The following is a 27,296-nucleotide window of genomic DNA, read 5'->3' as shown; positions in this document are numbered from 1 at the left end:
GTACTCAAACAAGAGACATCTCAAACCAATTTGTAAAAATAGAGAATATTACAATAAAAAGTGACACTAAAAATACAAAAATCCAGAAAGTAGAACCTGAGACAGAAAATGTTATAAGTTGGAATAAGAGTAGCTCCAAAAAGCACAAAGTGGCCACTGTGCTTATTTGGTTGAGCTAGACCTGGTCAAATACTAACATTAATGCTGACTAAAATGAATTGCCGGTAGGATACAGGAATTAGGTTTGTCCTGGTGGAAAGTTGACCTTGTTGCTTAGAAACGTTTATGGAGACAAAATGACCATCAGTGAGTTTTCAGCGGGGCAATCTGCAAGCTGTATCTGAATCAGAGCTTGGTGAAGGGGGTTGCTGAAGAGTGGGGCCCGGTGCAATCGTGGAAGAAGGCAAGAAAACTGTGAGTGGGCAAGTCCAAAGTCTATGCCCAGAAAGCACTTAACACCGATGTGTTCATGAAGAAGTCCTCTATGTTAGAACTTAAACACTTTCCTGGAAGTCAGATCTCCTTCAGTGGGGCAAACCAGCAACCTGAGACTGACTAGCAATTTGATGTAGGAAGTTGCAAAAAAAAGATTAAGTCACTTTTTTAGTAGTTTGGGGACAGGAGGAGCATGTTCTAACACTAGCCAAGGGTCTGGGACATGGGGGGCACCACTTTGGGTTTAGGGCTCACTCTAACAGAAGCCTGCAGTAGAATCAAAGGCAGGTCCATTTGGTACTGGTCTGCAGGGAATTTTGAAGGAAAAGGGCCTCTAGAGGTGTTCAAACAGGAAGTCAGCCAACTGGAGTCACTTCTGGGGTCCTGGGTTCAAGGCAAACAGGTTCAGGTTTTTTCTCCATTCTTTAGATAGCAAAGAAGCCTTCTTCTGATTTCTCACAGTACCAGAAGTGTTCCCAGGAGGGTAGTGGGTATGACACATTTATGCCCAGTATCAGCCTGTGAATGTGGGTAAAAGATCCCAATTGCGGTCCTACCCACATTAGCGGTGCTTCATGCATGTTTTACAGTAAACTGTCTCACAGTGGCCTTTCTATCTTAACTTTACATGGCAGAACCTTTTTTCCCCGGCCAGAGACCCCTGCTCCCATCTAAAGGTGTGGCTATGATAATGGGAAAACACTCCCTTCTGATTACTCCAAACCAGTTCTGGGGCAGTTCCCCACTGGGTTTCGAGCCAAGCTGACTAGCAAGACAAAATAGTGGCAGGCCTTGTTTTGAGCTGCATCTGGCAGTGACATTGGTAGGAATGCGTTAAAGCCCAGAAGGGGGCTGGGCACGACCCTACCCATCCTGCTTAATGAAGAAGAGCACCTCTCCACAACCATGCCCCTTTTGTCCACTGTCTAGAAGCAATCCACATCTTATCAAAGGGGAGCCATCAGCAATTAAGTGACACTGCTCACTGCCAGATATGCCCCTTTCGCTTTAGGGAGGAAATATAACATTTTCTAAAAGTGTCATTTTCAAAATAGTAATATAAAATAGGACTCAACCATTTTAAAATTAATTGATGCTCTCAAAGTAAAATTGAACACTATAATTTGTTATATTGTAGCCAGTACTTCAATTGGGCCGGTACTGTCCATTACTTAGTACCCACACGTCTTGGATCCGAGAGGGAAAGTACCTGCACTTCTAAGCACTCACACAGTACATTTAATGGGAGAATACTAGCACTTCTCAGAAGCAAACATGTACTCTAAATTGCAAGAACCTGTAATTCTATATTTCCATTTAAAGCACTGAGTGTAACTCAGCGTTTTCCTACGGGAGCACCAGCTTTGTCACAGTGAAACATGTCTTTGGAGCTTGTCCATTGCCATATACATGCCCACCTTTTAATATGCCATGCACCCTGACTTATGGCATATAAGGCCTACCTTAAGGGTGATTTAAAAGCATTAAAAGGGAAGGTTAAGGCCTGGCAAATACTTTGTTTTGACAGGTTTAAATTATGGTTTTAAAACTACCCACCCAGGCTACAGGGGTAGGCCTAGAGACATGTTTACAGTGCTAGTTTAGTGGGTGGCATAATTAGTGCTGCAGCCAATTGTTGCAGTTAATTTCCATGCCCTGGTTATATAAAGTACCATATACTAGGAACCTATAAATACATCAAATAGGTCAATTGGGTATATGCTAGTTTTGCCAAGGTTAGAAGGGAGAGCACAAACACTTTACCACTGGTTAATAGAAGTAAGGTGGACTATGGCCAACATAAACATATTAAACAATAGAAGGCAAAAACCAGGGGATATCATGAAAAAGATGGTTATTTCCAAACAACTTTGTGGAAATGAAGGACAGCAGTGCTGTCAGAAAGCAAACATCTACACTATAACCCGATAAATTGGAAAACGTGTGTTAATGCATCCTTGGTGGAAAGCAATGGCAATGAGTAATGGTTCTCCAGCAAGTCTAGAAAACGGAAGTGTAAAAATGTTGAGTTATTTATGTTTCCTTGAACGTTCTTTTTATTTCACTTTGGAGCAGTCCAGGGCTAAGTTATTCAATGTATTTGCCATTTCATACTGTGTGTGGGTATTGTTATACAACTACTCATTAATCACTGGTTTATTCAGCCTTGCATACTATCGCCAGGACTTTATTTACTTACATTTTCCTTAAGCCATACACTTTGGTGCATAAATGTCCATCCCTTTGGCAAAGTAGTACAAAAGTATTACATTTGGTTAAGAGACCTTCTCACACCACTGTCACCTAATGCCAGTACAGCAGAAAGAAACAATCCATGTAATCCACCGATGCACTTATTCTTCATTCATTAATACAGGCACTCCCTCAACGGTTTATTCATATACTCACACATTCCATCACGTGGTCTTCCATGCTCTCCATTATAAAATCCTGCAATAGGGCACTCAAGTCCTTGGCCACTCCTACTTCCATGCACTCAGTCACTTACTAAACCTTCCTTATACTTACTTATCCATCCACCCACCTAAGCACTCCCCCCATTAATTCTTACACACACCGCACACCCCTTTATCTCACTCCCACATACTAATTCAATTATCCATTTATACATGCTCCTCACACATTCAACAGTCCATCCAGTCGTTCACCAATTGAATTATTCTTGCATTTACCAACTGAGACTTGCAGAACCAATGAAGAAGCTAGTTGACTCATAGTACAACTAGACCTGCTTGCTTTATCAATGCTTCTTAGTTTAGAGATACTGAACACATGAATAACAGCTGGGTATGACCTTCTTACAAGGTGCAAGAGTACCTGCGATGTAAGAAGGATTTTTTTGTGCAGGAACAGGCACTTTTCTGCACAAAAACAATTCCGTTAGGCGTTTTCCTCTTTCCATGTGTGCTGCAATATGAGCTAAAAGCTAGGTGTGTGTGTATCTGTGAATGGGAGGGAGACAAGAGATGTGGGCGCTGGGCGTTGTGCTTCAGCACAGCAGTGGTGAACCTGCCGTGCTGCAGCCATGCTGCGGCCTTCATTAAGTAGGTTACCTGGGAGGGGGGGCGGGGCACTGGGCGGGGTCAGTGGGAGCCAGGAAGCAGGTGAGGGAACAGCTGGGAGGGAGAGCAGGAACAAGAGTGGTTTAGCCCAGGGGAGGGAGAGAGTGGATTCAACGAGAAAATTAGTTGTGGGGGAGAAAGATAATCTGTGGAGAAAAAGGAGTTTAAAGGGGGAAATATGTGGAGAGGAAAACGACTTAAGGTGGTATCTGTGGAGAGAGAAATGAGTTAAAGGAAAAATCTGTTGAGAAAAACAAGTTAAAGAGGGAAACTGTGGCGAAAGAAATTAGTTAATGTGGAATATAATGAGAAAAACAAGTTAAAGGAGGGAACTGAGGAGAGAAACGAGTTAAAGGGAGATTCTGAGGAGAAAATAAGTTAAAGTGGGAATTTGAGTAGAAAACGTGTTAAAGTGGGAATCTGAGGAGTAAACAAGTAAAGTGGGTAATCTGTGGAGAAAATGAGTTAAAAGAGGGAATCCGAGGAGGAAAGATGAGTTAGGGAAAGAGAGGGGATCTGTGGAAAAAACAAGTTAGAGGAAAGAGAAGGAATCTGTGGATAAAAATTAGTTAAGGGGTAAGCAAAACAGAGGGAATCTGTGGAGAAAATGAGTTTGAGGAAAGAAAGGGAACCTGTGTAAAAATGTAGTTAACGGGGGGAATAGCGAGTAACTGCTTAGTGGTGCAAGCAGCAGGGGAGAGCTGGCACAGGCACCTGCTCCCTGTGCCAAATAAGCCAATTACTTGAACCAAAATCTAGAAATGTCATCTTGTACCACTTCCAAGGTTTGCACATAGCAAGGACCATGTATGGTCATTGGTAAACATGCTGTAAATTACTTGGCACTGGCAAATTTTAACCACTGCCTGTCTGTTGAGTAATGATATAGTAAAAATATCGATGAATGTTTTGAGAAAAATATACTTTTCTGTAATTTTTTGTAGGGTACAGAAGTGTATGCCATATTATCTTCTGTGCTTTGGGATCCCACACAGTTTACAGATCCAGACATCTTTAATCCTGAACGCTTCTTAGATGAACACGGTAACTTCAAGAAGTCTGATGCTTTCATACCTTTTTCTGCAGGTAGATATCATAGCAGCGGTGATGTGAAGTATATTAAAAAAAACTGTACACAAATAACACTACTTAACCTGATTGAGATAGTTGTTTAATTGCATAGGCATTTTGACAGGGCTATAAAAATATTTTTTTGAAAAATGCAATGTACAGAAATAGAATTGTAACTGTTATCCCTTGGCGTGATGACTACTGAGATCAAATCCCATTTTAACAACTGTACTCATTCAGCGCTTAACTTACTTTTTGCCTAAAAGATATGTCAGAAAGTGTGGTATTCATTTGGATAGAAACATTTTTATGAATTTCATAAACACAATCAGTTTAGGCAAAAAACAAATTCTTTGATCATTTCTGCTTATCCCCTGATTGATATGGCATCAGCAGGTGGCAAATCCCAGAGAAAGGTTTATGTTGATCCAGCATTACTAACAATTTTTAAGTTAAGAAAACAGCACAATACATCAAAATGGTCAAAGTACAGATAAGAGACACTGAAAATATGAATACAATTTTTTTGTAAGTGCAATAAGTATCCACCGAAATTACGAAGATGGTCAATTTGTGGTTAACCATGAGCTAGGTATGATCCCAGGTCTACCGCGATGGAGCAGAAGTTTAATTTACTTTTTACAAGGTCAAGGTCTTCAAGCAGGACAAGGTCCAACGTTAAAGCTGGTGCGAGTTTCTTGAAGTCAAATTTTGGCACCAAAAGGTCTAAGTGGGACAAAACTGGATAGCCACTGAGATCCTTTTGCTACTCAAATAGATTTGCTGCCTTGCCCTGTCCAATGTTTTTTCTTCACAATTTGAACCTGATTTAGAGCAGCATCCAAAGAACCTGTGCTGCGTTGCCTGACAGGGAGAAAGCAGGAGAGAACCATATTCACAGAGATATGGCATCCTCCTTCCCTCTCTCTAGTGCCTGCTCTGATTTGTGCTGCCATGCACCAGACACACACCTTAGCATTGTAGTGCTAGGGTGCGTGCCTGAGTCTACCATAGATTTTCTACAGGAATATACCGTTCTTGTAAACAAAATACTATGGCTAGACAAGTTTAAAACATGTTCCTTCTTTGTATGTATCTTGTACAGTGCAGCAGACATGCAAAGTCAAAAAAGCAAGGAGAAATGAAAATGTTTCTCCTTGAAACGCCTGACTTTGAGCTCTGTTAATTTTTGGAGCTAAACCCCATCTACTAAAAATAGTAGATAGGATTTACCATCAAAAAGCATCGTTGGTTGCATGGTAACACCATGTAACACCCATGTAATGCCCCCTTGGCCATAAGTAATGCAAAGCAGCGTTTTGCGTTGCTTTGTGTTACTTTTCCATACATAACAACGCAAATACCAATGTGCATTGCTTTCTTAATCCCCAAAAAGATTTAATATCAGATTAGCATTAAAAAGTAATACTAACCCAGAGGCAAGATGGCCGCGGGTGGGGTGCTGTGAGTAGTCGCACCCAACCTCTCTCCCGTCTGACGGCTACACTATGACAGAGCTGGAGTGATAATAATAGTGTCAGGACCTGCGAATGGCTATCGATAATGACACTGAACTGGCTACAACCGGGGATCGTGTAAACTACAGTTTTATGCAACCAGCCGTCAATTTGCTTGTCGATTTCGGAAGATTCTTTGTTAACCTGAGAACGCTTACAACCAGGCTACTGTTGCAAGTAAAGAACCGTTCAATATTTGGAGGCCGGGAGATGAGCTGTATGCAGAGATCAACAGCAATGCCCACAAGGTCCGCTAAGACCGACAAATCAAAGGTAGCGGAGGGAATCACAGCACAGAAGGCACCGATGGCAGCAAAGAACCCAGGCGCCATAAGGAAAGCAGCGATCCCCTCGGTAAAGAAAAAGTTGGAGCTTAAAGGGAAAATGAGCGCCGAGGAGAGCGCTACGGTAAAAAGCCGAGCTAACGCGAGTGAGAAGCAACCAAGCGGGAAATGTAAAGGAACCCCCCTTAGACAGCCCACCTTACCAGAAACTTTCACGAGGCCAGCCAGTTCAGGGGCTGCAATCACAGCGGGAGACAAGGCGGATGCGGAGGCTGACAACCAGCGGAACGTCCTCGAGGACGCAGCAGGAGAGGCGAAGACTGGAGCTGGAAGCGTGGCAGACGCTGGATCAGCATTTGCTAGGCAACCCCACTCGGCAGACTGCATTCTCGAGCAGAACGCTGGAAATGGTTTGCTGGATACACCCTCGGAGAATGTGGGACAGAGGGCTGCACTAAAGCACGATAAGAAGCAGGAGACAAGAGAAGGGGCTGCTGGGGTACTGGCGTTGGAACAAGGCGGCATACCGAATGGAGAGACAGGAGCTGGTAAGGGGGAGTCAAGGGGGGACGCAAAGGAAAGTGGAAAAGGCACAGAAAATGAGAATGAAAACGAAAATGAAAATTCTGACATGCTAAAGGCAATCATGCAGGTGGAGGCTGAAATACAGGCTAAAACCCCTAACCCTACATGGGGAAGTTCGGTTAACTTGATGGCTGAGAAGGCAGAGGCTGCCTACCCCAGGGAAAAGGAAGATGTATGTTCACTGGAGGGAGATCTTTTTTACTCAGTGAATGAAGACTCTGATTCTGGGAGACAAGAAGGGGAGATTACAGAAGATGAGGGAGAAAAGGAGGAGGAGGATGAAGATGATGAGGAAGTTGAGGAGGAGGAGGAGGGGGAGGATTCATGGTCTGCCTCTACTTCCTCAGGAACAGACATAGGTAAAGAGTCTACACAAAAGAAGAGGCAGGTGAGGCACTATAGGCATGAAAGAACGCCCACAAGAGGTACGGACAGAAAACTAGATTGGGATTACTCGGCAACCTCGCAGACATACCAGGAAGAACAAGAAACAGGCTCAAGGCGAGATGAGGCATTGGGAACGGTTGTTGGTATGTTGAAACAAATGCAGGCTGAAGCAAGATCCACAAGCCGTAAAACAAGACAAGACTTTAAGAAGATTCAAAGTACGCTCCGGAAAACAAACAAATTGTATGAAGGATTGGCGGGGAGAGTAGCTGAAGTAGAGGAAAGAACAGGCAAAATAGAGGACGACTTCCGTAGCTTCAGTGACTTTAAAACACAGCAGGAAAAGAAGGCGGATGATTTCCTTTGGAAGATGGAGGATTTTGAAAATCGTCAAAGACGCAATAACATTCGTATTTTGGGGGTGGCAGAAGGGCTTGAAGGTCAGGACCCTAGGGGGTTTGTGATAAAACTACTAAAAGGGGCATTTCCTGAATCCCAGTGGCAGTGGGAGGTAGAGATCCAGAGAGCACATAGGTTCCCCTTTGCCCAACGTAAAACGTATGGAGCTGAAGGAGGCTCTAATACACCGCTCCCCAGAGCATTATTGGTATATGTTGGGAACTTTTTGCTTCGGGAGGAAATTATCCAGAAAGCCACACCAAATAGTAAAAAAACTGTAGAGGGTGTCACCTTCTTCACCCGACCTGATTTTTGTCATGTGACGGTTGAGAGGAGGTGGAGGCTGAGGAAAATGATACCGCAGTTTCAGGCCTTGGGGTCTGAGGCATATTTACTGTTCCCAGCTAGATTAAAGGTGATCACAAGGGGAAGAGTCAAGATGTTCATGTCGGAGATTCAGGCTCAGGAGTTTATTCAAGAGCTAGGAAAGGAGAAGAAAAAGCAGGGTCCTGTCTGAACAAAGTTTGATTAGCAGTTAAAGAGATGTATGGAAAAAGATGGGAGAGGGGCGCGACTAACGCACCCAGGAAGCGACCACACATAGGTCATTGCTGACCTATTTGCCTGTAGGGAGGGGGGGAGGGAGGGAATAGGAAGGGAGGGGGGGGAGGGGGGGCAGAAAAACTAGTTAGATGTATAGGTTGGACATGTTCTTTAGCACACATTTATTGCATTTGCAGTTCGTTCTATGTATTTTTGCAAGTAGAGAAGGGAGAAGAATGGTGGGAATGGGGGGAGAAGAATTTAAAGATGTATTTGGGACACAAGGAAGGGCCTTCACTAAATAAGGGCAATGACATGTAAAGTAGTTTCCATAAATGTGTGTGGACTAAATGATCCTAGGAAAAGGGCAAATGTAGCAGCATTTATTAGAATTTTACAAGTAGATCTGATATGTCTACAAGAAACGCATATTGAGGAGAAACAGATATATCTGATGAATCAATTGGGTTTTGATGTTCTTGCAGCTAGCAGGCAAGGGACTAGGACAAGAGGAGTTGCAATTCTTGGGAAAAGAAGGGAGGTGACTGTAAAAAGAAAGAAGGAGGACAAATGGGGGAGATGGGTCATAGCTGAATTATGTTTTAAAAACTTCAGGCTAACATTGGTGACTGTATATGGCTCCACTGAGGATGATCCGTAAATATGGCAATTTATAGATATGGAACTAGCACAATGGCCCGAACCCGTCGTTTGCTGTGGTGATTTTAACCTACATGATCCTATAAGCTCGTTTATGGGTATAGGAGGGATATATAGTGGCAGGAAGAAGAAGGTAAACAGGGCCATCACTAATATGGTGTATAATAATCTTTTGGCGGATCCATGGCTGATGCAACATCCAGTGGCAGATAGTAGCACTTTTTACTCAGCACCTCATCAGGTCTTGGTAAGATTAGATTACTTCCTAGTCTCAAAATCTTTGGTTAAGGAGACACTGATTGAAAAACAACCAAGGATTATCTCTGATCATAGCCCACTTATTTTAACAATTAAGTTGCCGCAAGTGACCCCAAAAAGATCAACATGGACTTTTGAGAGGGGCCTCCTTCAGGATGCAGAATATAGGAAGCATATGGAGGGATGGATTAGGTTTTTTTGGGAGATCAACCATGGCACCGCCTCTATAGGACAGACATGGGATTGTTTCAAAGCAGGGGTGAGAGGAGAAACCCTGTCTTATGTAGCGGCAAGACGGAAGAAGGAGAGATTGAGGAATGAGGCTATCCGACAGAAGCTGTATATAGAGGAAGGGAAACTAGCAGCTGCCATAGAATCTAAAGCTAACCTGGAGCAGGTATTATTAAACTTGGTTGTATTGAAGGCAGAAGCGGTAGAAAGTATGTCCAGAAGGTTGGCTGAAAAGTATATGGCTAAAAAAGGAGAGGCGTATGAGTGCAGTGAAAAAGTAGGGCATATACTAGCTGTCAAGGTCAGACAACAGAGGGCAGCTGCAGAGATAAAGGAAATACTGGACCCATTGGATAATTTTGTTACAGATCCGGACAAGATAAGGGATGTCTTCAGAGTTTTCTATGAAAAACTATATACACAGGAAAGTTCAGGGGGAGTAGTGGACATTAATAATTACTTTAAGGATCTAGTCGCAACACCTCTTACAGTAGAGGAAAGGGAAATTTTAGAATCTACCCTGGGGCTAGAGGAATTCAACGATGCACTAAGTACTTTACCCTCAGGTAAGGCATCTGGACCTGATCAAATTCCGATTGAATTTTACAAGGTATTTAGAGAGGGATTGTTGGTATATATGTTTGAGGTTATGCTGTATGTACAACAGGGGGGGCAGGCACCAGACTCATGGGGAGGGGCGGATATAATTGTTATCGCTAAAAAAGGGAAGCCCCTAACTCTCCCTGGATCTTACAGGCCAATTACCCTAATGAATTCAGATGTGAAGGTATACTCGAAGATGTTGGCAAAAAGACTTGCAGGGAGTATAGAACATCTGGTGAGCCCAGCGCAGCATGGTTTTATACCCGGGAGGGGTACTACACAGCATATCAGGACTGTCATCACTATGTTTGATGCGGCAGAAGTGGCAGGCGACCCTATTTCTGCTCTCTTCTTAGACGCCGAGAAGGCATTTGATAGGGTCGCCTGGGATTATCTATGGGAAGTCATGAAGTGGTGTGGTATTGGGCCAGGGTTTATACAGGCAATACAGGCTCTATATAGAAATCCGGTCGCAAAAATAAGAGTAAACGGAGGGCATTCAGACCTAGTACATATACAAAGAGGGACCAGACAGGGCTGTCCGTCCTCTCCACTACTTTTTGCTTTGTATATAGAGCCACTACTTCGTAAATTAGAGAGAAACCCTGGGATTCAGACTATGACAATAAATGGCAGTATCGTGAAAACCCTCGCTTATGCGGATGATGTTGCTATACTGACTCCCAACCCAGATATGGCTATGATAGGTATAGAGGCAGAGGCACAGGAATTTGGGCTGGTCTCAGGCTACAGTCTAAACAAAACAAAGACCCAAATAATCTTGAACAGGTTTGCAGTTAGCCAGGATACTAGGGTGGTCAGCAGTGCAATATACTTAGGGATTGATATTTCTGCAAATCTGGAGGAGGTAGTCGAGTGCAATATCAAGCCTTTGATCGGGAAGGTAAAAAGTGATTTGGAAAGGATAAACAATCTGCACCTTTCACTGGTTGGCTGCACGAATGTGTTAAAAATGATGGTTTTACCCAAATTTTTGTATTTGTTTAGGTCAATACCTTTAATTTTTGAGAATAAATGGTTTAGTATGTTGGAGAATGTAGTTAATAGATTTATATGGGCCCAAGGAAAAACTCGTAGGGCTTATAAATTTATTACGTTGCCAAGAGATAGAGGGGGCTGGGGTGCACCAGACTTTAGGATGTACTATTTGGCCTCGGCTCTCCAGTATATCCAGGGATTGATAGGGGGAGGAGGAGGGCCATCAAAGTCTATCAATATGTCTGTGGAAGCTTACACAGCGGTACTAGGAGAGAACACCGAGAATTGCTTTCTCTATTTCACTGATTTGGGTCAGCTTAGAAGACAGACGTATAAGACACTTAGGGCGGCACTCAAAGTATGGAGTATGTTTTTGAAGAAAACGGGTATGGGTAGGTTTAATAGATACACCAAAGTTTATAAAAATAAATCCTTCCCTGAAGATATTTTTTCTGATCATATAATGGCTGGCTGGGAAGTTAAAGGGATACATCAAATTGGGGACCTGATGAACTCTGAGATTATGGTACAATTCGAGGATTTGGTGAACATATATAGCATAAATAGAAGAGATTTTTTTAAATATCTTCAGATAAGGAGTTTTTTAAGAAACAAGCAAGGGGGGCCATTGGGTTTTCAACCTTATGAGTTGATGGAAGGGATAATTGCGGGAGAGGAATACTCCATTAGGTTAATATATGCTGCCTTGGCAAAAGATAGACCAGATGATTTAGATAAACATAGGGCTAAATGGGAGGAGAGGATAGAGGTTAACGCGGAAGTTTTTAACGAATCCCTAGAGCTAGGTCGGACCATGCTTTGTTCTGCCCCCTTGCAATCCCAACATTATAAAACCTTGTTTTCATTGTATTATACTCCAGCTAGAATTGCCAAGTGGGGGGGTTTAGAGGGCACTACATGTCCTAGATGCAACTCCATAGAGGCTGATATTGTCCATATGTTTGCTACATGTCCACAGTTACATACATTAATTAAGGACATTGAACGTTTCTTAGTTAATACATTAAGGATACAGATAACCTTTTCTGTAAGTTTAATTATGTTGGGGGTCGATGATGGAAATTCACAAATGGATTCGGGCGACGCAATGTTTTTGTTTATGGCAGCTGCTGTCTTCAGATTAATGTTAGCTAGAGTTTGGCTAGATAAGAGCCCTCCATCCATGCAAACATGGTTAGCAAACCTCATCGCTATATACAATCTTGAGAAACATATTTATGCTAGAAAAGGCAAGGCTGGGAGAATTCGGGGCCTCAAGATTTGGGGACCACTGGAGAAATGGAGGGCAGGAATAGGTTGATAGAGTGTAAATTGTTAAAATGCCAAAATATGATATGCCCATGGTTTGGCTCCCTTCAATGAAATGTATACGTGTTTCTTTTTATCTTCTTCTTTGGTTTCTTTTCTGCATTTTTCTCTGGTTCTTTCGATTAAGGATTTTTCTTTTGATATTTTTAGATGAACAAATGTAAGCTGAGAAAAGTTTGCTTATTTTTTGCTATAATTTTACTTGAAATGTGTGCTTTGTTCTTTGAAAGGTAAAATAAAAAAATATTTAAAAAAAAAAAAAAGTAATACTAACCCGCCGCTAAAGCTTTGTGAATCCTGGGCTGACTTTTAAGAGGGCTCTGGGAGAGAATGGGTGCAGATCCTGTCAGCCTATTTGGCAGCTACTCAAAAGAGTGTTAAGCTGTTCTGCCAACTGTTCCTGCCTTCCTTCTGGATAGTTAATCCCTTCTAAGTGGTCAGTTAACAAAACTACAGTGCTCCTAGACTCAGACGCGAAGTGTTTTGTCCTCTGCAAAACTTTAGACTTCAGGTTAGAATGTGTGTTGAACCTCTGGTGGTGAGATAGCACACCTCTTTCTAACCCAGTTTTGGCTCATGCACCACAGTGCATGAGCCAAAATCTGATTTCAAATATATACTATTATGAGAACATGCTTTTTTTTTTAGTGGTCACCCCTATTGTTTGTTGAACTTTATTGCAGATTTTCAGACTCAGCATACTGGGGTACTGGTGACCAGTACACAGTGTATGTGTTCTGACTAAGCCTCGGGAGTGAACTCCGCTCCACTTGTGGAGTTTGTGGAGTTTTCCACACTAACCGGAGCTCCCGAAGGTCTGAAAAACTCTGCTCTGAATTCGCCAACATTAAGTTGGTGAGGGCAAGCACAGAAAATTCACCTTCCAGTGAGATTTTTCTTCACGGAAAATCAACCTCCTGGCAAGATTTCTCCAGGTGCGATCAGATTTCTCATTGTGAGTGGTCATGTGTGCTCTCCACCGCTCTCATTTAGAAACTGTCCATTCAGCTGCAGCTCAAGTAAAAAATCTAACTGAGAGGCAGAAAGGAAGTAGTGCCCCCTCGAGCTGCGCATGGTGTTGTTTGTGATGATTGCACAGTGCGAACAAACACCCGGCCCTGAAAATCGCAACAAACTGCATTTATCGAATGCACTCCACTGCTTCCAGAGCCGCATAGCATGGTGGAGATTTGTTTGCACTTCATGGGGTTCCACCAACTCTGCCCAGCCTTAGTTCTGACCCTCAAAAATGTAAAAATTGGCTAATCCTGGATTTATTTCTCTTACAGGGCCATAGTTTATGGTGTAGAAACTAATTCCATGGCATAGAAAGTTAAATGTTATCTAAGGCCGGCAGGACTCATTTTGCCATCCATTAGTATGACAAGAGGAACATACCTCCAGGTCTACTATTGTAGCCTTACTGCTGCTTCTCAAACTTGCAGGTCGAGCTGTCGAGCTGTCCAAAAACATTTTAGACAGGGAAAGCTCCCCGGTAAATAAATAATAAGCCATCCCTAAGTAGCTATATAGTCCACAAGGTACGGTGCATTGTATTTAAAAAAAGGGGGAAATGTAGAAATGTAATTAAACCATGTCTCTACAGTGACAAGGCTCCAAAAGCTATTTTCACTGTAGAAGGCTTTGGATGTCTTATAAGAAAAAATAATAGAACAGATTAACATATTAATTCTGGTGTCTATAGCTTGAGGCCAGCCTAAAACCAGTTCAACCACTATTTTTATTATTTCTTAAAAGGCCAATCGATGGATAAAGTGGATTGTAAAGACATACTTTTAGAAAGTGAATTTTTCCCAATTGATGTTCCTGGCAGCTAATCCCCAACAGTGCTTGACCTCAATGAGTTGTGAGATCTGCTTTGATAGCAGGAACAATGGTCACGTGTGGAGTAGTGTTTTCTTCTTCTTGCAGGAATACCAGTTGGAATGTACCCTGGAACTTCATTAACTTGTAAAGGGCCTGCCCTATCACAAGTAAATGTAAGGTGAGTCTAGGGGAAGGTAGCAATTTGTCCATGCTAGCTCAAAACCCAATGGGAGGGAATCTACCCCAGAATCAGTTTTGAGTGACCACCAGGGGAGTGGACTGCTCATTTATATGGCCAGGCCTCCTGGTAGGTACACAGGCTCTGCACATTGGCGGAAGGTTTCCCTCATTTTGGATTATGGGAGTAAGTGCACTGCGGAATTGTTTGCAATATGCAAACAAGAACTTTTGCAAAAGTGGATATGGTTGCTCCTGGTAACTTACACCCCATTAAGGAGCAGCCTGGATTCACCAACATGCTCTAATTAGTACCAAACATTAGGGCACCCTACTCAGAACACTTTCTGGACCAACAGAAAAGGACTGGACCTGATGCCTGAAACTTGTGGGGAGACCTTCTCCCGCTACACCCAGGACAAAGAAGTGGACCCCAAGGATTAGTGTCTGACCTCCTCTGTAGGAACCAACAAGCTGCCAGAGGCCCCTTTTATGAAGCGCCCAGCAGAACAGTAGCAACTGGAACTGGAATGGACCCTGCTCATCTCCTTTGCTGGAGTGAGTCCTGGCCCTTACTTGCTGTCCTTGAGGTACTGGGAACTAGGGTGAGTTGCAGCACAAGCTGAGAGAATTTGGGAGGTGTCACATTTTTATGCATCTTCTTGGATACAGCTTCAGGCATGCCCAACTGGAGGATTTTGAGCTCCATAAAAAAGGGGCACTTCCAAAGGTAGACATCTTGACCATGCGAAGGAGTATTAAGTCTCCTGAGAGACTCCATCAGCTTCAAAATTTGAATTTTTCCCACTTCAGTGAGATCTTGTCCAGTGGCTATGCTGCTTTGAAAGGACTTCAAATGATACAGCCTGTAGCCTTGTCCCACTGAAGCATTTCGACTTCGATTTCAGAAACCTAATATAAAATGCTCGACTAGGACTAACAAGCTTCTTGTCTACAACAGGTGCATTAACGCAGTCAGCCTGAAATCACACTTAATTCCTGGTCAACCATGAGTACAGACTATCACGGGCACTTTTTTCTTGATACTTTTGTACCTTAAAATCTTCAAAGATTAATATCTCTGGTTGCCCTTATTGGAGTTTTTCATTTTTGTATCATTTTGCTTATGAGTCTATGTTTCTAAACTGGAGTGGAATTTGTAATATGTTATGTTTTAAATTCACTTTCTTACAACTGGATTTTTAACACTAAGTGAACCATAAGCATGACTGCTCTTGTACCGAGTTACCAGAAGGTTAAACACAGGTTAAATTACTAAATTTACTGGTTCACCCTGACCAGGTTTGTGGTGGTACTTGAGAAGAGCCTTTACTCCCTTCAATTAAAAGCTCAATTTCCTACAATACCATACATGCTTTTAAGGGGAAGGCACAGATGCTATACCGATGCTAATGGCTATCAGGGCGTATAGTGCACAAAGTAGTACTGCCAGCAAAACTGAACAAGGAAGACCATGGCAAAAAACATCCTTCCTCGCAATATAGAATTTTGAATATTGTTTTGTCATTTGACAACTTCTAAATACAAAGTTCTTCTGAACCCAGACATTTAATCTTAAAGCAGTCAGTCCCAATGGGTCTGCATATCTGAACCACTGCCTTTAACACTTTTTATAAGTGAAGGCAATCTTTGAACTCAGTACAAGCAAGTTCAATGACTGCCACGGAAACACTATCTATTATAACAAGCATTGGCATAGCCAATAGGTCTCGCCTTTGGTACCTGTTTAGCCATGCAACAGTTGATGTTGTTGAATCTACATTATACAACCCCTTCAGTCATGCCTGGCTTATAGCCAACAAAACTTTGCATTCTGGGACTTGTAGAATTGATTTTACAATTACAACTGTTTGAATGAGCATGGCAAGTTATTGTCCGAAAACTGTCAGAAGATTTCGCACATGATATGGTCCTTGTGAGTTTAGTCCCCTGTGCGTTCTATTTACATGTCATAAGTGTGCACAGGTCCCAGATTGTAGGTGCATGGGAACCTGCAAGGTCTTACTCTATCTGCCCGCTCACATGCATCTTGCCTGCATGCACTAAACAAAAACTGAGGCTATTGGCTTTGCCAGTGTTTGTTTCCAAAGGGTTCGTGAATGCTGCCGCTGGAAGGCAGTACATTGAACATGCAGATGATGTTAAGGTAGGAAACGGCTTGTAAGAAATGGAGTGCGGGGGTGGTGGCTGTTATGGTTTAAGACCACAGATTTTTTGTATGGAGGCTGCATAGTGACATATTGATGCGGAATTGCCTAAGCAGCTATGACTCATCTCTGCCACAACTCGGTCAGAGGAGCTTGCGAATTGCAGAGCCGTGAGGACTCACAGATCGTTCAGAGATGTATTAAATGCAGTGATTAAAAGGAAGGCGCAGCTTTGACAAGTCTCTGTAGTATCATCACCTTAAAGAGGAACGAATCTTGGTGTGGTTTACCCCCATCAGTGAAAACGTCAACCGGTTTCTAATTATTACGTATTGTTGCGAAAATGGGGAAACCTAATAAAGCGATAACACCGAATCGAAAAAAATTTCGTTATAAAGATAATCGTCTAAAATATAGAACTGGTTTAATTGAAAAGTAGAAGAAAATTGGGAAAAAAACAAAGTTAGGTTGCCAGGTTCAGAAACCTGAAAGTAAGCTGATTGGGGTGGATGCTTGCGTGTGCGCGCAGTTTTCACTTTTCAAGCACTGCACTCGTGTTTGTGGTGGGTCGCTGCTCGCTCCCGCAAGGTGGATGCCGCCACAAGCACGAGTGAAGTTCTTGAAAAGTGAAGATGGATGGCTAAAGGCCCTCCTAGAGCACCGCATATGCACTGCCTAGGGGAGACCTAAAAATGACTGGGAGAATAGTCATGAAGGTCTTCAATACAATACAAATACTTTATTTAAACAATCAAGTCCATGAAAGTGCCAAGTGCCCTAAACAGCGATTAAAAGAACCTGAAAGTATCAGTACAATGTTAAAAAAAGTGATCTGCAAGTAACAGCTTCTCAGTCATAATAATTTAAACAATTCATGAGGAAGAGATGGTTTAAAACACGTTTTGATAAAAGACGTGGTATTTAAAATATACCTTTTCAGTAACATATAAAATAGGAAGTTTCCTCTTATTGTGGGTATAGTATGAATACTGACTATGATGCACCCATATAATTTAGGCGCATCATTAATAGACTGAAAATAAAGTCTATATCAATAAGAACATATAACTTAGCCAATTATGTCCATTGTCTATGCATGTTTTTATGTTAGCTGTGCAAAAGAAAAAACTCTGAGCTCTGAGTGAAGAGAGTTCGCTACAACAGACTTCATGGCTGCATGACTATGACCAGAGAGCTCACCCTAAAGTGCTAACGCATTTAAAACAACGATTTTCATTCTTAATAATGCATTTGCTACATCCAGAAATGTTACAAGTTTGGAAATGGCCTGTGGCTGAGCATTGTCAGAAGGTACTTGACAACCTCTGGAATTGTCTGTAAACCTTCTTTGCTCAGCAGTTGCTGGAGGAATCTTCTACATTCCTAACAGTGCAAATGCAAAGCAGGTGTAATAAAGATTCCTTGAGCAAGGAAGCTGCAAAAACCCAGTGGGTTGAAAAAAAATTGAGAGGCTCGGTTATTCTGAGTTTTGATGTAATGAGTGGCCTCCCTTGTCATCCAGCCAGCACCTGAGATATTTATTTGTATTCACAATATTCAGCTAATGGTTGTTAAGGTGCCAATGGCTTTGTTTCGTCTTTTTCTGACCAAAGATCATGCTGTTGGTTTTTTCATAGTTAATTGTCATTCCGTTTGAGCAACAGTGATTATATGAGATATCTACCAGCCTTTAGGCAGCCTTTAAAGGTCAATCAAGGTATGGCTTGAGAGAACGACATCATTTGCGTAAAGGAGCGAGGCAATATGTTTTTAAGTTCAAGAACATTTTTATTTGATATAAAAAGAAAAACAAGGTGTCAATACAAAATACAGTAAACGCATAACATTTTGAAAACTGCGAAAAGTAGAACAAGCAATAAAGTTATAAATAGTAGCAGAAGGAAAATCTGGGCAATAGAATTAAAAGAAGAAAAGGAATGAAAAACATTGGTCTTAAAAACATGGAAATACCTGGGAGGAGTATAAAAATAGTACAACAAAGAAAAGATGGAATGTAATGAGCATTTAGGGAGATTTAAGGACTTCTTGCTGCGAAGGCAGTGGGCAAAACATATGATTAGCACAAGCATCTAAGTAAAGCGTGATAGGGAGCCATAAGTCCATACGTTTTGCAGCCATGTGAGCTGGAAAAACAAAAGCAGTGTCAAGTCTGTGGTTATGGCAAACGTTAAACCACCAGGCCTTAAAGGAGATATTGGAGAAGTCCTTCCAATTCACCGTTATCAGTTGAAATGCAGCAGCTAACAATAAATCTATAATCTGAGGCTTTAGTTCAACATCGTCCCAACAAGTGGAAAGACTACCTAAAAAAATGTTAGCATGAGAGAAAGGAATACACGTATGAAAAATCACATTAATTTGAGCCCAAACCTGTAACCAAAAGTCATGAATAGATGTGCATAAGAATAACATGTGAAACAAAGTCGCCTGTGGGGAGGAGCAAGACCAGCATGTATGAGAAGTGTTTGGAAAGCGCTTGTGAAGGTCAAAGGGTGTGTAGAGAAGTCTGTTATAAATAAAGAACAAGGACTGTGTTAAAGTCGCCGCTCTCGAGGATTTACGAATTTTATTCCATATCTTGTCCCATAATGAAATTGGCCAGGACGTGGTGAGATCATGTTCCCAATATTCCTCCACTTTAGATTTAGGCCTAACAGAGTCAATAGTGTGAAGGTATTTGTAAATGGAGAAAGCCTTAGGAGTAGTGCGCAAAAAGGAGTGAAGTGAGGAGGTGGGAGTGGGAGAGATAGGAGAGGAATGAGGCTGAGAGAGACGGGTATAAGTTGTCAGTGCAGCCTCTCTAAGTAAGTGGTAGATACGGGTAAAGGAGGCAGGTAAACCATAAAGGGAACGGAGAGTAGCGAAAGGTAAGAAGGAAGATTGAGAGAAGAGTTGAGAAATCCATATCAGCCCTCTGCGACGCCATGCCTTCCAAAAAAAGGGCTTGTTATGAACAAGTAGGGCGGTATTATGCCAAATGGTAGATGAAAGAAAATCAGCAATAGTCGTAGGGGGCGGAGGGAGAGGAAGATAGGAGCAATTTAGTAGTGAATTTGTGAATGGGAGTAGGAATGGAAGAGGGCTTACGAGAGAAAGAGAGAGATTCAGCAAAAGAAAAAGGAGAAAGAAGAAGGAGCTCAAATTTAGCCCATAAAGGACAGGGAGTGTTATGGTCTTGCAACCAGAAGGAAGCTTGTCGTAATAAAAATGCCTTATGGTAAGCAGGGAAATCTGGGAAATTGACTCCGCCCTCCGCTTTAGGGCGAATCAATCGAGCAAGGGACATTCTAGGTTTTTTCTTATTCCAAAGAAAGGACATCAAAATGGAATTAATCTTTTTAAAAAATTTAGAAGGAATGGATACTGGAATATTAGAAATAGTATAGAGGACTATGGGGGACAGCATCATTTTAATAGTGTCGAGACGGCCCCAACATGATAAGTAAAGAGGGTGCCATCTGGACGTTAAGTCCACCAATTTTTGAGTACATTTAGACAAACAAAGGGAAACAGTATCTGAGATAGAAGGAGTAACATGTAGACCAAGATATTTAATATGGGAAGAATTCCACGTGAGGTTAGAGGCAGCGAAATCAGGTTTAAACGTACATTTCGTCAAGGGTAGGATCTCACACTTATCATTGTTAAGTTTATAGCCAGATATTTGGGAATAATCATTCACTTCAGCAAGGAAGGCGGGAATAGAATCAGTGGGATTAGAAATAAAAAGAAGGATGTCGTCCGCATAAGCGGCTAGCTTGACTTGGGAATCTGATATTTGAAAACCCTGAATATTAGGATTCTGGTGAAGTTTGGATAAAAAGGGTTCTAAAGCTAAATTAAAAAGAAAAGGAGATAAGGGGCAGCCTTGACGGACACCTCTCCCCAAATTAAAAAAGGAAGAAACTTGGCCATTAGCACAAACCGCTGCACGAGGATTAGAATAAAGTAAAGAAATCAGAGAAATGAATTTAGAACCAAAACCAAACCATTGAAGGGTGTGAAAAAGATAAGTCCATTCAACCCTATCAAATGCTTTCTCAGCATCCAGGGCAATGGCCGCAAGGGAGTGGGGCAAATGACGGGACTTGGATAAAACATTAAATAAAAGTCTAGTATTGTCAGTGATGAAACGACCCTTGACGAAACCTGACTGTTCCTCACCCAGAAGGTCTGGGAGAAGAAGGTCAAGACGTGCTGCAAGAGATTTTGCAAATATTTTATAATCAATATTAACCAAAGAGATTGGCCTATAATTTTTACAATATTGAGCATCTTTCCCTTCCTTAGGTATCAGACAGATGTGTGCGTCAGAAAAAGAACCTGAGGAGACACCTAGAGTGAGGAAAGTATCAATAAGGGAGTGTAATTTTGGGATGAGAAGTTTCGAAAAGTGAAGGAAGAATTCAACAGTAAAGCCATCCGGCACAGGGGCTTTATCTTTTTTGAGATTCTGAAGTGCTGTGAGTAATTCTTGTTGAGAGATATTATACTCTAAGTGAGAAAGATCAAGAGGGAAGTGGTCTGGCTTCTGTATGTTACGCTTGGGTCCAGCTGATTTAGGGAGGATGTCAAACTGAACTAAAGTGAGGGCGTGATCCGAGAGTAGCATCGGACCAATCTCGTCATGAGTAAGGGTTTGGGCAATGTTATGAGTAACAAAAATGTAGTCAATCCGGGATTGGGAATGATGATAAGGAGAATAAAAAGTATATTCTTGCACCTCCGGATTACATAGGCGCCAGGCATCAGTGAGCTTATGCTGGGAAATAGCTTGGGAAACAAGTTTATGGGACTTATTGGGAACATAATGAGCTTTAGAATGTCTATCTAGGACGGGATCGAGGGGCTGATTGCAATCTCCCGCTTGTCATCAATAAATCTGGTGATATGATGGGAGAATGTATGCCAGAAAGTAGGATCACCACCAGTGGGGGCATAAACATTTAGAAAGGAAATTGGAACACCCTTAATAGACAGTTTAACATATGTCCAGCGACCGTCAGTGTGTGATTACTGAGCAAGCAACAGATGACACAAAGTTTTGTGACATAAAATAGCTACTCCATTACGTTTACCATCACCCTGAGAGTAGTAAACATCACCCACCCAACGTCTGGGCATCCCCAGCGCACTAAGGGCGGAATATGCAAACACAACAGGTGATGGACCGAATGTGGATCAATGTCACACACTCACCCCAGTCCAAAGATCTGGGCCCAAATCCATCGTTTTTTTGCACTCCACACCACCCTGGGTTAGACAATGGCGATATGCAAATCAGCTCAGACGTGGGTCCTAGACACTCCACACCACTGGAGTCAAGCTAGCCGGGCTGATGAGAGGTGTTACCTCGAAACCGGTCCGGTCCTCGGATGCTTGATTCCGTTCTGGGAAGGACATGGCTTTTGTAGTTCGGACTGGACTGTTCCCATGGGGCACAGGGTCAGAGCTGATTTGCATATCGCCATTGTCTAACCCAGGGGGGAGTGGGGTGCAAAAAAACGATGGATTTGGGCCCAGATCTTTGGACTGGGATGAATGTGTGACATTGATCCACATTCGGTCCATCACCTGTTTTGTTTGCTTATTTAAAATGATGGCGCTGCCGCGCTTCCTCTATGTGCTCGAGAACACATCGACCTTAGTGCCGCCGGGTAATTTCCGGAAGGTCGCCGGGGCGCTGGCAGGCCTGCTGTGGGGAGACCGTCTAGCTCGTATAGCACACGTCAAACTTAACAGAAGCTGGTACGACGGTGGAATCGCCCTGCCAAATCTGCAATTGTACTATTGGGCAGCACAGCTTAAGGTTATAAATCAATGGCTGCACGCATCACAGGAGGATCCGGCGTACCGTGCGGACAGAGCCCAGTTGGGTACCCACAGCCTGCTGGCACCACTATATCACAAAGGAATAGCGTCCAGATTGATAGGACCCACTAAACACACGGTAACATTATGGCACAAAGCCCAGGTGCGACTGAAATGGGACGGAGTCATAAGAAAGCAGACACCGCTATGGGATACAAAAGCCCTGGGAAACTTACGCCACTCCAAGGGATTCACCCAATGGGACAACATTGGAATCTCAACGTTAGGTGACATGTGGACAAGGGAGGGAGTGGTCTCATTTTCACATCTTCAATTACGTTACAACCTAGGTCCCACGGAAACATATCGGTACGTACAGATTAGGCACGCCCTAATGGCGGTAATTTCGCCGAATGCCACTCTGCCAGATGTCTCACTGCTTGAAGATCGCCTACTTACGTACTTTATGCAGGAGAGTGCCACGTCCCTTACATATCGTAAACTGTTGAATAATCTGCCTGACCCCCTGGTTAAGCTGCGTGAAAAATGGGAGGAAGAAATAGGGGACATGAAAGACTCGGACTGGAACGCAGCGCTAGCATCTCCGCGTGAAGCCGGCATCTCGGCTAGGTTCCGCCTGGTGCAGCTGAAAATTCTACATCGAATATATTACACCAGGACTACATTGTTTAAACTGCACAGAGCACCACACCCACATTGCCTAAGAGGATGTGACCTAGAGGGCACATTCTTGCACACACTTTGGGAATGCCCCACCATGGTAAGATACTGGCAGCAGGTGATGCGCACCATCTCGCAAACACTGGAAGTCTCCCTAACGCCCGACCCACACCTATGTTTGTTAAACATATAGGGCCCTAACGACTTAACATTTCAGGGTAGGCTGTGGGTTGCGATAGGCACAATGACAGCCAAGAGAGATATAGCGCAGAGGTGGGGGGCGGCGGAGCTGCCAACACTGTCACAGTGGTGTAGGAATATGGATGCGATTATGATTACAGAGTGGGCGGTATATCAGATGAGAGCGAATCCCCGCAAATGGAATAAAGTGTGGCTGCCTTGGAACACATACAGAGGCGATCTCTGTGAGCCCCTGGATGAAGAAGAGAATGGTAGCTTGGGGGATGAGATGGAGGATATCTGAGTTCATGAAGTTGTGAATGGCCGAGCATGTTGGGGAGGAGAGGGAGGCGAGGAGGTAACCAAACTTCTTCATACGAATCCCAACCTGGGACAAAAGTGTGTCTGATGAATGCATAAGTAGCCGAAATTGCCACAGGAATTTTTGGTCAATTGGACCTTGGATGAGGTCACACATTTAACTATTGAGTCATTAGTTTAGTTGTGTTATAAAAAAGACAAAAGCAGGACTACAACTTTATTTTTCAAATTATAAGAATACTGCGAATAAATTATACGCAAGTGTGGAGTTATGCTGCCGCTGACCGCTGGTTGTCGGCTGAATAGCTGTGTAATCTGTTTTTCATATATAAGGTGATGGTAGTTGCCGGCCCCAGGGTTGTAGGTGATATAATGTATACTGAAGAACTGTCAATAAAGTCTTGCATCAAAAAAAAAAAAAAAGAGCCCCAAGGAGAAAATAAGCAAAAGAGAGAAGAATATGCTAGGAAGAAGAGAATAATGAATATGATATGGGATAGAGAACTAGAAAGGAGGAAATGCTCATGAGTTAGCAAGATAAGTAGTGAAAGTGTGAAAGAAAATGAAGATAAATGATCTAAGAGAAAAAAGATCAAGGCCCAGAATATATGAAAAGCAATGAATAAAAGATGAGAAGAGAAAGGGAGAGAGAAAAAAGAAAGGGAAGAGTATGAGAAGAGAAAAAAAGTGTACATTGAAAAGGTGATAGTGAAAACCAGTTGAATAAGGAAATAAAGGAGAAAAATGCAAGAGAGGGATAAAAAGACATGAAGAGGGTGAGAAAAAAGGAGTTGATGAAAGCAAGGAAAAGGAGACACCTTTGAACAGAGGAGAAATAGGAGAAAAAACAGGATTGGGGGTAAAAAGGAAAAAACAAACAGCAAGGAAAGGAAGGAGAGCATACTTACGAAGGGTGGAACTAGGGGAGGACAATCAAAGGGGAGAAGAGACGAGAAAAACTGAGGGGGGTAGCGCCAACTGGAGGAGGCATAACAACCAATGCAAATGAACCACCAGACTAGGGGGGATAGTACACAATGAACTGTGGATTATGTGGAAAAAGAGAAAAAAAAAAGACATGAGGAGAAGAAAACATCCAGAGACTCAACAATGAGAACATGGTACCAAACAGAGATGAGAAGCAAATGAACAGGTTATATAAACATAAGGGAACAAATAAAAACAAGGAAGATCATATAGGAAGAGGGTAAATCAGCATGACAAGCATGAACAAAGTTAAAGTCAACACCAACTGTGCAGACGAATTAAAGAAAAACAACAACTCATGAAAGTCATGGAATGAAAGCCGATGAGGAGCTAGAGAGGTCCATGTCAGATGTTTGACAGGAATTTAGGAAGCTCCAGAGGCGAACAGGATCATCATAAGTCGTTGTCTTGTTGTTATGAGTGACTCTGAAAAGACAAGGATGAAAAAGGCCGTATCTGGCGCAAATGGAACGAAGCTCTGGTCGCATATCCAAGAAAGCTTTACGGCGGCTGGCTGTAGCTCTGGCGTAATCTTGCGCAAAGAAGAGGGTGGATCCTGACCATGTGAGGTGAGGAGAAGCCCAGGTTGCTGAGAGGACTTTGAGAAGATCAGTATATTCCAGGAAATACATGATGACACCTCGTGGTCTTGAAGAGGCGGAAGAAGACGAGGAGATGCGACCAAGCCTGTGTGCTTAGGTAGGAAAGATTTGAAGAAAGCAATAGGGTCGTTCCCCTCACAATTCTCCGCCAGGCCGTAAATTCGGAGGTTGTTGCGCCGATTACGATTTTCAAGCTCCTCGACCTGCTTCTGGAGAGAAGAAATCTGCGACTGCATGTGCGTCACCTTGGAGGATGACTCCTGGGGAGAAGAGATTGTGCGTTCCACCGTCGTCACTCTCACATCCATCTGTGACCAATTATCAGTTAAGATCTGCAACTTGGAGTTGGTTTCCTCCATGAAAGGTCAAAGCGCACGTATCTCCTCCAACAACAGCTCCATAGATACAGCTGAGGTAGAGCCTGTCGGTGATGGAGGATCCTTTTTGAGGCGTTTCGTCGTAGCCTTCCCTGAGGATTGACCAGGACGCTCCGCGTTGGACTGCGACATTTGGACAGCAAGTGCCTAAGAGGCTTCCAGATGTGCCAACGCAGAAAAGACTTTTGAATTTTTAATAAAGATACGTCGTGGAGTATTGGAAACACGACCAGTTGGACCTCTCACCATAAGACGAGAACCACCTCCAGAAAGAGAACAAAAGGAAGACTAGCACCTTGAAAACTCCGTGTCTGCAAGGGTCAATATGTGAGCGAAGGAGCGGCACAGTCAGCAGGAGCACATAGGAGCTAAAATGTCCAAAGAAAGCCACCTCAGAGCCACCTAAGAGCGCCAAAGAGTCACACAGGGTCGCAAAGCAATAACCAGATACTTAAGTCATGAAGCCCTCATGCAGGGAAGCGAAGCGCAAAGTGTCCATTAAGATGAGGAGCAACAAATTGTCACACTGTAGAGAAGGAGGTATCCAGTAGGAGATTCACAGCAGCATAATAAAGTAGGGCAGCCTGAGGCGAGTGCGCAGCCTAGAAAATGCGCAAGCAGCGTGAAGAACTGTGGGCATGGAGAAAATCCGTGAATGAAAGAATGCAGGAGAGGTAAGTTGACTGTGGCAGAGAGCAGACATAAATAAATTACTTCCACAGGTGACCCATGTGAGGAAACTGCCAGATGAGGGTAAAATGGCCGCTGAAAAAGTGATAATTGCGGATAGCACTCGCAAAAGCTGAAACAGTTAGGTTGATGGCAGCAGCAGCTAAAACAATGAAGAATTAGCTCACAATGAGCAGTTCAAGGACTCAAGGACACCTCAGGAAGCCAACAGAACCAGGAACGGGCAGCGCGCTGAACGCGCATATCAGGCACAAAATGGCGGTCGCGGCCGTCATGAAGCCGCAGCCGCTAGCTGAGGCATCTGAAATGAGGCGAAAATCGCTGAGAAATGCCTTGGTTTAGTGCCAGAGCATTCCCCGCATGCTCCGGTGAAACATTCTTCTCCTGAAAAATGCCGGCGGGAAGTAGAAGGAGGTAAAACCCCCGGTCGGCACAGAGCGCTCACGTCGGAGCTGCCATCCACACCGGGCACTAAGCCACGCCCCGCGAGGCGATATGTTGATCTGCTAATTTTGGAGCATGACTGATTACTAGATTGAATGCGGGTAGCAGGTTGCTCATAAACTAATTAAAAAGTCTGGATGCTACTACGTGCTACACCCAGTCTCTCCGCATCTTCGGGCTCTGCACTGGCTCCCAGTGGCCAGTCGGATCAAGTTTAAAACCCTGAGGCTGGCTTTTAGGTCCCTGTGGGGCACCTTCCCTAACTATATGAAAGTTAGACTCCCCAGGTATCATCAATCAAGGACCCTCCGCTCCAACGGGCGGGTGAAGATCGTGGTCCCTCGAGTGCAAAGGGCACGGATTGGGGGAAGAACCTTCTCGGCCAATGTGGCGGGGTTATGGAACTCTCTCTCCCCTGCTCTACAACAGGCCCCTTCCGAAACCTGTTTTAAACAATTGTTAAAAACCTGGCTTTTCACTTCACAATGCTAAGTCTCGCCACACAACTCTTTGCCTTTCTGTTCTCTCAGCGCCGGGACACCTCCTTGTGAGGTAGCTGTTCGCGCTCTACAAAACTCATTATTAATATTATTATTATTATTACGTATCTTTGCTTGACGCCTTGT

The 27,296-nt window shown here is 43.2% G+C and overlaps 1 protein-coding gene across 1 annotated transcript in view; it reads left to right on the top strand.

The window, feature by feature from the left end:
* LOC147712643 (cytochrome P450 2G1-like) overlaps positions 1-27,296 on the top strand; it is a 146,167-nt gene that overhangs the window by 61,793 nt on the left and 57,078 nt on the right. The window contains exon 3 of the mRNA XM_086923339.1: positions 4,463-4,604. Within this exon, the coding sequence (XP_086779465.1) occupies positions 4,463-4,604 (142 nt within the window). The remainder of the gene's footprint in view (positions 1-4,462; positions 4,605-27,296) is intronic.

This window comes from Lissotriton vulgaris, chromosome 5 (assembly GCF_964263255.1).
Source record: "Lissotriton vulgaris chromosome 5, aLisVul1.2, whole genome shotgun sequence".
Lineage (NCBI taxonomy): Eukaryota > Metazoa > Chordata > Amphibia > Caudata > Salamandridae > Lissotriton > Lissotriton vulgaris.
Note: the sequence above shows the minus strand (reverse complement) of the source record. Positions and strands in the feature narration are given on the sequence as shown.